The 12360-nt window shown below is 47.1% G+C and overlaps 2 protein-coding genes across 8 annotated transcripts in view; one reads left to right on the forward strand and one right to left on the reverse strand.

Annotated features, from left to right (window-relative positions):
- LOC133482721 (uncharacterized) overlaps positions 1-8154 on the reverse strand; it is a 24692-nt gene extending 16538 nt beyond the window's left edge. For 3 of the 4 annotated variants that reach the window (XR_009789893.1, XR_009789891.1, XR_009789898.1), the window contains exons 1-3: positions 8017-8154; positions 7294-7419; positions 7002-7225 (exon numbers count right to left, since the gene is read on the reverse strand). The gene's annotated coding sequence lies outside the window, so the exon portion shown is untranslated. The remainder of the gene's footprint in view (positions 1-7001; positions 7226-7293; positions 7420-8016) is intronic. The other variant, XR_009789897.1, reaches the window with a different exon arrangement.
- Positions 1-12325, forward strand: part of znf362b (zinc finger protein 362b) — a 22759-nt gene extending 10434 nt beyond the window's left edge. For all 4 annotated transcript variants that reach the window (XM_061783091.1, XM_061783104.1, XM_061783095.1 and 1 more), the window contains exons 5-9: positions 2384-2702; positions 6981-7205; positions 7317-7395; positions 7503-7661; positions 8008-12325. In XM_061783091.1, the coding sequence (XP_061639075.1) occupies positions 2384-2702; positions 6981-7205; positions 7317-7395; positions 7503-7661; positions 8008-8124 (899 nt within the window). In that variant the 3' untranslated portion in view covers positions 8125-12325. The remainder of the gene's footprint in view (positions 1-2383; positions 2703-6980; positions 7206-7316; positions 7396-7502; positions 7662-8007) is intronic.
- The last annotated feature ends 35 nt before the right edge of the window (positions 12326-12360 follow it).

A 12360-nucleotide genomic window follows, 5' to 3' on the forward strand; every position in this document is an offset into this window, starting at 1 on the left:
TCAGCGTTCAACACCATCATCCCTGAACTCCTTTCCTCCAAGCTTCTCCAGCTCAGCGTCTCGCCTGCCATCTGCCAGTGGATTTATAGCTTCCTGACGGGCAGGACACAGCAGGTGAGGCTGGGGGAGGCCACCTCATCCACACACAGCATCAGCACTGGGGCGCCCCAAGGTTGTGTCCTCTCTCCGCTGCTCTTCTCTTTCTACACGAACGACTGCACCTCAACGCACCCGGCTCTCAAACTCCTGAAGTTTGCAGATGACACCACTGTCATCGGCCTCATCAAGGACGGTGACGAGTCTGCATATCGACGGGAACTGGAGCAGCTGGAGCTGTGGTGCGGCCGACACAACCTGGAGCTGAGCACGCTCAAGACTGTAGAGATGATCGTGGACTTCAGGAGGCATCCTTCACCACAGCTGCCCCTCACGCTGTCCAGCTGCCTTGTGACAACCGTCGAGACCTTCAAATTCCTGGGAATTACAGTCTCGTGGGACCTGAAGTGGGAGATCAACATCAACTCCATCCTCAAAATGGCCCAGCAGAGGATGTACTTCCTGCAGCTTCTGATGAAGAATGGCCTGCCACGGGAGATGTTGAGGCAGTTCTACACAGCAGTCATCGAATCAGTCCTGTGTTCTTCCATCACAGTCTGGTTTGGTGCTGCTACAAAAAAGGACAAACTCCGACTGCAACGGACAATCAAAACTGCTGAAAAGATTGTCGGTACCCCTCTACCCACCCTTGAGGACTTGCACGCTGCCAGAACTAAGACAAGAGCATGTGAAATCCTCTTGGACCCTCCACATCCTGGTCACCACCTCTTCCAGCTCCTTCCCTCAGTTAGGCGCTACCGAACAATGCAAACTTAAACAAGCAGATATTCCAACATCTTACAATCTCGGGTCTAAATGAGTAGAGGCCTGTTGCCTTGACATCTGTGGTCATGAAGTCCTTCGAACGTCTTGTGCTGGACCACCTCAAGAGCGTCACAGGTCCCCTGGTGGAACCCCTGCAGTTTGCCTACCGAGCAAACAGGTCTGCGGGTGATGCAGTCAACATGGGATTGCACTTCATCCTAGAACACCTCGACAGTGCAGGGACCTACGCAAGGATCCTGTTCGTGGACTTCAGCTCAGCGTTCAACACCATCATCCCTGAACTCCTTTCCTCCAAGCTTCTCCAGCTCAGCGTCTCGCCTGCCATCTGCCAGTGGATTTATAGCTTCCTGACGGGCAGGACACAGCAGGTGAGGCTGGGGGAGGCCACCTCATCCACACACAGCATCAGCACTGGGGCGCCCCAAGGTTGTGTCCTCTCTCCGCTGCTCTTCTCTTTCTACACGAACGACTGCACCTCAACGCACCCGGCTCTCAAACTCCTGAAGTTTGCAGATGACACCACTGTCATCGGCCTCATCAAGGACGGTGACGAGTCTGCATATCGACGGGAACTGGAGCAGCTGGAGCTGTGGTGCGGCCGACACAACCTGGAGCTGAGCACGCTCAAGACTGTAGAGATGATCATGGACTTCAGGAGGCATCCTTCGCCACAGCTGCCCCTCGCGCTGTCCAGCTGCCTTGTGACAACCGTCGAGACCTTCAAATTCCTGGGAATTACAGTCTCTCAGGACCTGAAGTGGGCGATTAACATCAACTCCGTCCTCAAAAAGGCCCAGCAGACGATGTACTTCCTGCGGCTTCTGAGAAAGCACAGCCTGCCACAGGAGCTGCTGAGGCAGTTCTACACAGCGGTCATTGAATTAGTCCTGTGTTCTTCCATCACAGTCTGGTTTGGTGCTGCTACAAAAACGGACAAACTCCGACTGCAACGGACAATCAAAACTGCTGAAAAGATTGTCGGTACCCCCCTACCCACTTTTGAGGACTTGCACGCTGCCAGAACTAAGACAAGAGCATGTGAAATCCTCTTGGACCCTCCACATCCTGGTCACCACCTCTTCCAGCTCCTTCCCTCAGTTAGGCGCTACCGAACAATGCAAACTTAAACAAGCAGATATTCCAACAGCTTCTTCCCTCTTGCCATTAACTTATTAAACAGTTAACTTACAAGTCCATTGCAACATGCTGCCAATTTTGTCTTGAGTTTGTTGTCACAGCTCTGTCGGACCAATTATGCATTACTCGTGCAATCACTGTAGTAGTCTCGCCACGCTGCACTTATGTGCAGATGTATTCTGTTTTTATTTAACACAACGTCCCAACTTCATTTGAATTGGGGTTGTACATTGGCTTTTGTAATCAGCCAACATTAAATTTAAATTCCTGATGCTGTCCATCAAGGAAATGGCATTTCAATGTCATGACAAGTTACTGTTTGTATTCAGTGTATGTGATAGAATTGTCCTGCCTGCCTCCACAGGCCTGGCTCCTTCATCCCGACCCGAAAGCCACAGCACCTCTGAGGCTCTAACCCCCACGACGCCAACCTCCAGCAGCCAGAACCGCCTGGGTGGCGCCCCCTCTGTCAACATCATCTCTGGGCTGGCGAGTGGTCCTGGCATGGACCACATGAAGGTGGGAGGCCTGGCGGGACTGTTGGGCCCCCCACCCAAGGCACCACGGGGACGAAAGAAGATTAAAGCTGAGAACGCGTCAGGTCCTTTGCTGGTGGTCCCCTACCCTATACTAGCAGACCAAGGCTGTGTCACTGTGGCACCCAAAGAGGGCAAAACATACAGGTGGGACACTCAAAGCTGCTGCTCCCTCACCCAGATACAGTATGTACTGTACAGTAGTTCCCATTTATTTATGGAGCGCTCATTTCTATCCTAATTTACATCACTGCACTTTTCAGAATAAAGCAGGGATCAGACCCTATCGCTAACATTAAATTGGCTCAACAGCTCTCTAGAGGGCGAACACTTTAATTGTGGTCGTTAGTGGGCATTTATTATTAATACCTTTAAAACAGGCCATGGACCAATACACAAAAACATACAAATGTATGAAATAGTCTACATATATCTGTCAAATATAGTTTTTTAAAATGCACAAAAATAGGTATTTTGTGTTGTTTAATGATAAATGACAAATAATAAAGAATAAATGACAAATAATAAAGAATAAGGAAAACTAGAGTACATACAGATATACTCAAAAACATACAATTACCCTAAAAATGACTTTGTAACAAGTTATTCATGGATGTCTGAACACAATCTGTCCTGCCTCACTCGTACTCAGTGTCTATAGTGTCATATTTCACAACCAACAGTAAAGGCTTCTTTATACTCGCGCGAACGGCGACCACACTGACGTCACTGCGGCGATCCCACACGCAGTTTGCCTTTATACTCGAGCGCAACCCACACGCGCGGTTTTGAAATTGTGCTGCAGTTCTCCTACAAGTCGGGGGTGTCGCTACGGCTGGTATTGGCTAGGACACCACAGACTGGAGTTTCCTCTGCATTTTGTGGCCATTTCCGGTAGCTGTTTTTACTTTACTTTCCGTAACAAGGAGAAAAGCAACAACAATGGTGACCGTGGAACAGTCTGCTCGAACAAATGGACCTAGATGACCAGATGATACGTTTAATTATGCTGCAAAATCGATCGAGAAGGCGGCGGTGTAGGTGCTATGTGGAACCAGGAGGAAATGTGACTAAAACGGACCAATCATGAGAGATGATCTCCGCGGCATTCTACGCGCAGCAACAATTTTTCCCGTGTGCGCGTCAAGTGACGCAGAGGGGCCGCGTGGGCCAATTCTTCGGTCACGTGATGCAATGCAGGCGTTGTCGGCCGCGTGACCGCGGGAGTATAAAGAGGCCTTAACACTTGAAGCTCATTTGTTCATTCGTCAAAAAGAGTCCACATTTGCCTACTTTAAGCTGCTTATTGACACTCCAGTTGAAGTTGACAGAAACTAAACACAACAAAGAATTACATCCACCCATTTTCTACCGCTTATCCGAGGTCGGGTCGCGGGGGCAGTAGCTTTAGCAGGGACGCCCAGACTTCCCTCTCCCCAGCCACTTTCTACAGCTCTTCCAAGGGGATCCCGAGGCGTTCCCAGGCCAGCCGAGAGACGTAGTCTCTCCAGCGTGTCCTGGGTCGTCCCCAGGGTCTCCTCCCGGTGGGACGTGCCCAGAACACCTCACCGGGGAGGCTTCCGGGAGGCATCCAAATCAGATGCCCCAGCCACCTCATCTGGCTCCTCTCGATGTGGAGATCCTCCCGGATGACCGAGCTTCTCACCCTATCTCTAAGGGAGAGCCCGGACACCCTGCGGAGGAAACTCATTTCAGCCGCTTGTATCCGGGATCTTGTTCTTTCAGTCATGACCCACAGTCGTGACCATAGGTGAGGGTAGGAACGTAGATCAACCGGTAAATCGAGAGCTTCGCCTTCGACCGATACAAAGTCCGCATCACTGAGGACGCTGCACCAATTCGCCTGTCAATCTCCCGTTCAATTCTTCCCCCACTCGTGAGCAAGACCCCAAGATACTTGAACTTCTCCACTTGGGGCAGGATCTCATCCATGACCCGGAGAGGGCACGCCACCCTTTTCCGACTGAGGACCATGATCTCAGATTTGGAGGTGCTGATTCTTATCCCAGCCACTTCACACTCGGCTGCGAACCGCTCCAGTGAGAATTGGAGATCACGGCTTGATGAAGCAAACAGAACCACATCATCTGCAAAAAGCAGATATGCAATTCTGAGGCGACCACTCTGAACCCCCTCTACGCCTCGGTTGCGCCTAGAAATTCTGTCCATAAAAGTTATGAATCAGTGACAAAGGGCAGCCTTGGCAGAGTCCAACCCTCACCGGAAACGAGTCCGACTTACTCCGGCAATGCGGACCAAGCTCTTGACACTGGTGGTACAGGGACCGAACAGCCCGTATCAGGGGGTTTGGTACCCCATACTCCGAAGCACCCCCCACAGGAATCCCAGAGGAACACGGTCGAACGCCTTCGCCAAGTCCACAAAACACATGTAGACTGTTTGGGCGAACTCCCATGCACCCTCGAGGACCCTACCGAGGGTGTAGAGCTGGTCCACTGTTCCACGGCCAGGACGAAAACCACCCTGCTCTTCCTGAATCTGAGATTCGACTTCCCGACGGACCCTCCTCTCCAGCACCCCTGAATAGACCTTACCAGGGAGGCTGAGGAGTGTGATCCCCCTGTAGTTGGAACACACCCTCCGGTCCCCTTTCTTAAAAAGGGGGACCACCACCCCAGTCTGCCAATCCAGAAGCACTGTCCCCGATGTCCACGCGATGTTCCAGAGGCGTGTCAACCAGGACAGCCCCAGTACATCCAGAGCCTTTAGGTACTCCGGGCGAATCTCATCCAGCCCCAGGGCCTTGCCACCGAGGAGCTTTTTAACCACCTCGGTGACCTCAACCCCAGAGATAGGAGAGCCCGCCTCAGAGAACCCAGACTCTGCTTCCTCATAGTAAGGTGTGTCGGTGGAGTTAAGGAGGTTTTCAAAGTATTCTCCCCACCGACTCACAACGTCCCGAGTCGAGGTCAGCAGCGCCCCATCCCCACTATACACAGTCTTGGTGGTGCACTGCTTTCCCCTCCTGAGACGCCGGATGGTGGAGCAGAATTTCCTCGAAACCGTCCGAAAGTCTCTTTCCATGGCCTCACTGAACTCCTCCCATGCCCGAGTTTTTGCTTCAGCGACCACCAAAGCTGCATTCCGCTTGGCCAGCCGGTATCCATCAGCTGCCTCAGGAGTCCCACAGGCCAAAAAGGCCTGATAGGACTCCTTCTTCAGCTTGACGGCATCCCTCACCGTTGGTGTCCACCAACGGGTGGGTACTCTGAACTGCTGTTTGGTGTACAGGCACAAACAACAGTCAGGACCTGTCCCCCCACCCCAAGGTACAGGCGGGCAATAAGTATACCCACACCTTCTAGGCGCCTCTCACCGTGGGGAACTCCAGAGTAGAAGAAAGTCCAGCCCCTCTCGAGAGGACTGGTACCAGAGCCCAAGCTGTGTGTGGAGGCGAGCCCGACTATATCTAGTCGGAACTTCTCGACCTCACACACCAGCTCGGGCTCCTTCACTGCCAGAGAGACAGAGACATTCCACGTACCTAGAGCCAGCTTCTATAACCGGGGATCGGATCGCCAAGGTCCGCCCAGCTCACACTGCACCCGACCCCTATGACCTCTCCCACAGGTGGTGAGCCCATGGGAAAAGAATTACATATGTTGTATATTTTAATACAGTACATACAGTACTTTCTTTAAAAAATATTGCCAGCTCAATGCTAGCACTCAATGCAAAACTCTTTTGACCGGCTAGCAAAAATTAGCATTAGACAGCACGGGAGGGATTTACCTTCAAATAACCAATATTCACACACAAACACTGCAGTAACACATACAGACAGTTAATATAACAATACTCACAGGCAGGGGTGGGTAAAAATATCTATTCAGCAACACATTGAAATGTTTCTTCTCGCAATTCAATATCGATTCTGCAAATATGCATCATCTGCTTATTTTATGGCGCTGACATTTCTAGTTGTTTTTCTTTTTAAATTACATAACTGCTAGCACATCTGCCTCACAGTTCTGGGGACCGGGGTTCAAATCCCGGCCCCGCCTGTGTGGAGTTTGCATGTTCTCCCTGTGCCTGGGTGGGTTTTCCCCGGGCACTCAGGTTTCCTCCTACATCCCAAAAACATGCCTGGTAGGTTGATTGAAGACTAAATTGCCCGTAGGTGGGAATGTGAGTGCGAATGGTTGTTTATTTCTATTTTCCCTGGGATTGGCTGGCGACCGGTTCAAGGTGTGCCCCGCCTCCCGCCCGAAGATAGCTGGGATAGGCTCCAGCAGCCCGCGACCGTAGTGAGGATAAGCGGTAAAGAAAATGGATGGATGGATGGAACTGCTAGGGAAGGCTAAAAAAAAAAAATAAGTCACACGTTCCAAATGTGTTCAATAAGCTAACGCTGGGTCTTCTTGTTTTTCCCCCACCCCCAAGATGCAAAGTGTGCCCACTCACCTTCCTGACCAAGTCAGAGATGCAGTTCCACTCCAAGTCCCACACAGAGGCCAAACCACACAAGTGTCCCCACTGCTCCAAGACTTTCGCGAACGCCTCATACCTGTCCCAGCACCTGCGTATCCACTTGGGCATTAAACCCTACCATTGCTCCTACTGTGAGAACTCCTTCCGCCAACTTTCACATCTGCAGCAGCACACCAGGTCAGTCAGCTATCATGTGCCTTTAAAGAGAACCATAACTAACAAGTTGACATTTTGCAATAAAATGTGAATATTCATGACCACTTACTTGTTCCGCTTCCTCGGATGCAGAATCCACACCGGGGACAGGCCTTATAAATGTGCTCACCCCGGATGTGAAAAGGCTTTTACCCAGCTGTCCAATCTCCAGGTCGGTTTATTTCTACCACTCTAGCTTCAAAACACAGAGGGAGACAATAAGTCAAAGGTCCTGATGTTGGCGACTGCTTTTAAATGATGATAAATGTGTCTTTCCAGTCTCACCAGAGGCAGCACAATAAAGACAAACCGTACAAATGTCCCAACTGCTACCGTGCCTACTCTGACTCCGCATCGTTGCAGATCCACTTGTCGGCGCACGCCATCAAAAATGCCAAGGCCTACTGCTGTAGCATGTGTGGCCGGGCGTACACCTCAGTAAGTAAACCACAACACACACGGATGCATACCTGTACCTGTGTGTAGCTATGTTTTTCATTCTTAAGTGAAGCCTGTTGTAATATGTAAGTAACTAAGTAAATTGTATTTATATAGCACCGCTCACAGTTTCTCTGTTCCAATGCAGTTGTTGTTTGAAGTCAAAAAGCAAGTTCATGGCATGAAAAGTGTTGATGCAGTGATGTCATAGCATCAACAGAGGATCATTGCACATATTTTATCACGCATCCAATCAGCCCCTACTGCTGTACTTCTGTTTTTATTGTGTAATGTGTAAGCTTTGCAGATCAGTGTAGATCATAATGTATGTTGTCTGTCTTTGCAGGAGACCTACCTTATGAAGCACATGTCCAAACACACAGTGGTGGAACACCTCGTGAGCCACCAGTCCCCCCAGAGGACTGAGTCCCCCAGCATCCCCATAAGGATCTCGCTTATCTGAGCTGCCCAGTGACCAGTATCGGTTCCATTTAGAGTCCATGTTAGGCACAAGCCTCACAGGCCCTGCGCCGGGGGTCATCTACACAAGGCTTACATTAGCATTATGACAGCTGACGTAAGCATTCAGCGCAAGAGTTGACAATACGAGCGCTTTTTAGTGAATGTAATAATACAGCTAGATGTTGTCCAGAGGACGGGGTGGCAAAGAATGTCTTGCGTCAGATTTAATAAGCACTTTCGTAAGCGTCATGTAAACAGCCTGCCCCTGTTTTCGTAAAGAAAGCAGATGATTCTTTATGAATATGGGCACAGATTAATTGGGCATAAAACATTTATTTTTTTCTTTCTCCTCCATTAAATGAGATTCTTTCCCAACTATACCAGATAATAAATTCCCCTCCGAAAAAAAAATTTGATACAGTTGTAAAATGTTTGCTGGGTGTATTCTGGAGACATCCAAAGAGATTCTTAAAGCACTTTTTAGGTCTTGTGGTTTTGGCTCAAATTGTTGAAATTTTGTTTGTTGGGAAAATGTCAAAGGGCATTCATTATCTGTGGCAGCTAAGAGCAGTTAAAGTGTAGGGGGAAAAAACGGGCTCTTCTGTTACTTCAGTTTTGTTTTACTCACATGGTTGTGCAAGAAAACACTGACAGGGTCATAAAAATTTCAACAGAGGCAATCGTAGATGACAATGGAAGCATTTAATGATTGTATTGTTTTATTGATGTGAGGAGGGAAGGAGTAAAAAAAAAAAGTGTAAAGGGAAACAAAGTTCTCACCCCCGCTTAAATCCTTTACTCTCTATTTGATGGCAGCTTGGTGATTATACCACATGATCACAGTAACACTGCTTTTATAAATTACCATTCCCCCTGCCCTTTCCACCCCTTCGTACACCCTGCAAACTAGTGCCATATGTTGAAAGCCAGTCTTGTAATATTAAGCTTTATTTTTAGTTTTATTGGTTGCTGTACACTTAACCGGGGCCAGGTCTGATCAGCCATACTTGGTTATTTCCCCTACTAAAAATAATAATAAAATCAAATAAAAAAATACAAACTTTTATTTTACTTGAGTAGCAAACAATGCTAACCATTGGACCAAAATGTGAAGTAACTGTACAGAACCCAGTCAGGATTTTGTCATGAGCTTTATCCATAAGAATTAACTGTAGTATAAATATTTTCCACGATGCTAACAGTGAGTCCGGAAAGTATTCGCAGCGTTTCACTTTTACATTTTATGTTACACTCTTACTACAAAGTGGAATAAGTTAATTTTTCCTCACTTCACAAAATAAAAGTTGTTTTTTTTTGCCAATTTATTGTATGTAAGTATATGCAGCCTTTGCTTAATACATTGTTGACACACTTGAGACAGCAATTACAGCCTCAAGTCTTTTTGAATATGATACCACAAGCTTGGCACAGCCATCTTTGGCTTGTTTCCCCGTTTCTCTCTGCAGCACCTCTCAACTTCCATCAGTCTGGATGGTGAGTGACGTTGTATAGCTATCTAAAACCTCTTTAGAGATGTTCAGTCGGATTCAAGACTGGGCTCTGGCTGGGCCACTTAAAGGCAATCACAGAGTTGCTCTGAAGCCACTCCTTTGATATCTCGACTATGTGGTAGGGGTCGTCCTGCTGAAGGATGAAACCACCCTAGTATGAGGTCAAGAGCGCTCTGGAGTAGGATTTCACTGGACATTACTAAATTCATCTTTCGCTTGACTTGTCTCCCAACTCCTACCACTGAAAAACATTGCCAACCGGCATTGGCACAAAAATGTTTTTTCATGGGTGCATCCCACATACTCATTTCTGATACTCATCCCACAGATGTTCTATACAAAAGTGGCACCATTTAAAAGAGCAATGAACAAGCTTTCCAACTGTATAAGATTTACCAAGAAGCATGGTTACAAAAAGAAATCCATTTTCTGTACCGGTTATCCTCACTAGGGTCGCGGGCTTGCTGGAGCCTATACCAGCTACCTTCAGGCGAGAGGGGGGTAAACTGGTTGGCAACCAATCGCAGAGCCCAAATAAACAACCATTCGCATTCACATTCACACCTCTGGCCAATTTTGAGTCTTAATCAACCAACCACGCATGTTTTTGGGATGTGGGAGGAAACCGGAGCACCCGGAGAAAACCCACGCATGCACGGAGAGAACATGCAAACTCCACACAGGCGAGGCTGGGATTTGAACCCCAGTCCTCAGAACTGTGAAGCAGATGTGCTCAGTTGTCCACCGTGCCGCCAATAAAAATAAGTATAGTAATAGTGAACACTAATTTCCCTACTTTTTGGGCTATCTTTAGTCAGATGTGTACCTTTCCAAAACAGGTCCAATCAACTGAATTTACCAAAGGTTGACTCCAATTAAGCTATAAAAACAATCAAGAATGATCAAAAGAGCAGTGGCGGGTGGTGCATGTCAGATCTGGGCCTTCAGTGGAGACTTCAGTGACATACTCACAATGTCGTTTTTCTTAAAGCCTGCCTGAAAATTTTTTTTTAATAATGTTCGACATTGGTCCTCCTCCGTCATCTATTGTGCACATTGCAAGACTATTTAGCTCTGATCAATCAATCAGAGGACGGGAAAATGCCGACATCACTCTAAGCCTCCGTGAAGGCCTCATTTGGTGAATCTCAAAGCTGATTGGTTAAAAAAAAAAGAAGTCATTGCTAATAGTTTGTGTCATAGGCCAGCACTCCTGATTCTGAAGGCCCTGGGCAGATTACATTGACATGGCAACACATAGAAGCTGAAATCTGATTGGACGAAAAAAATAAAATAATAATAATTTTAAATGCACACACATGGAAGTTGGGCAGCTCCAAAAAATGGCTATGAAATGAGGACAACAGACTTCAATCTTTTTTTTCCCATGTTGTCATTATGAGATGTGTGTAGATTTTTATTTTATTTTTTATTTTGGGGGAGGGGGATCATTGAATCCATTATAGAATAAGGTAAGATACCACAACAGAGAAAGTGAAGTGTGCGCAATACTTTCTGGATGCATTGTACATGGTGAGATTCATGTGACGCCTTCCTCTTTTACATTGTCTTCAGTAGTATTACTTTGACTCCACACAGTATTTTCCGTTGTACTCTTAAACCTCTTGATGGTACTAATAGGGTATGCTGTATTTTTCAAAGCACTTGTGGAAAAATGCTATTGCGAGGCGTCACAACCAAGAAGGAACCGCGAACAGTGTGCAAAAATAAAAAGTAAACAAGAGGCCAAGCGTAGGACTCAAGTCACTGGCCTGGGTGTGTTATGAGGATTCCCACATAGTTTCTTGGCAGGACACGCCCTGCTCCAGTATTACTGGCTCCAGGACACATGCCGCTATGATTGCCTGTTGTATCTTTGTAGAACACGCCCTGCGACATTGTTTCCCACTAACCCTAACCCACCCTAATCCTAACCTTAACCCATCCCAAACCGCCTTAAACCCCAACCCTAGCGCCTTAAAACTAACCATAACTAACTTCTTTGTTTTCATTTCTTACAAATGTGATACGTTTTGGATGGTGATCTCATTACATCTGCATAGCCTGCCCTTCCCGGAAAGCAGGAGCCCATCATGTTGCAGTGGGGCGTGTCCTGCCTAGAAAATGTATGGGAATCCTAATAATGTGGCCTGGGCCAATGCCAACAACAAGCCCTGCCTCCTAACCTTTCTCTCTTTGGAGATAGTAATGGGCAGAATGTTCATGTTGCTGTACTGTATAACATGTTTCTCATTTATAATATCTATTTTTAAAGGTTTCATAAATATGTTCCGTTTCAAGTGAGAAAAAAAAATATTACCTTCTTATGTTACTAATCACCTTTTATATCGGTTGTTTTATATGTAAGCCTTAACTGTTTTATCATCCCATCTCCATTACTCTGTATTGTGTTCTGCAGTATTCAGTCCTGTAAGCATTTTGTTTTTTCTTGTTCCCTCCCGCATGGAGCTGTAATCTGTATGATAACTGTTTAACCTGAGTTCTCTAAGGAAAATTATTGCATAGATTTATGAAACCTTTTCCTGTCTTGCATTGTGGCCTCATATATGGTTTTTGGACAAAATATGCACAACCAAGACTGAAAAGTTAACCCATGGGTTAGCAATGTTTCAAATAAAATGAAAACAAGCTTTGTATCTTTACCTTGTTTAATAAACACACTGCCATAAATTCTGTGCATTTGGCTTGTTTTGCCTGAAAGAGAC

The sequence above is a fragment of the Phyllopteryx taeniolatus genome, chromosome 1 (assembly GCF_024500385.1).
Source record: "Phyllopteryx taeniolatus isolate TA_2022b chromosome 1, UOR_Ptae_1.2, whole genome shotgun sequence".
In the NCBI taxonomy this organism is placed as follows: domain Eukaryota; kingdom Metazoa; phylum Chordata; class Actinopteri; order Syngnathiformes; family Syngnathidae; genus Phyllopteryx; species Phyllopteryx taeniolatus.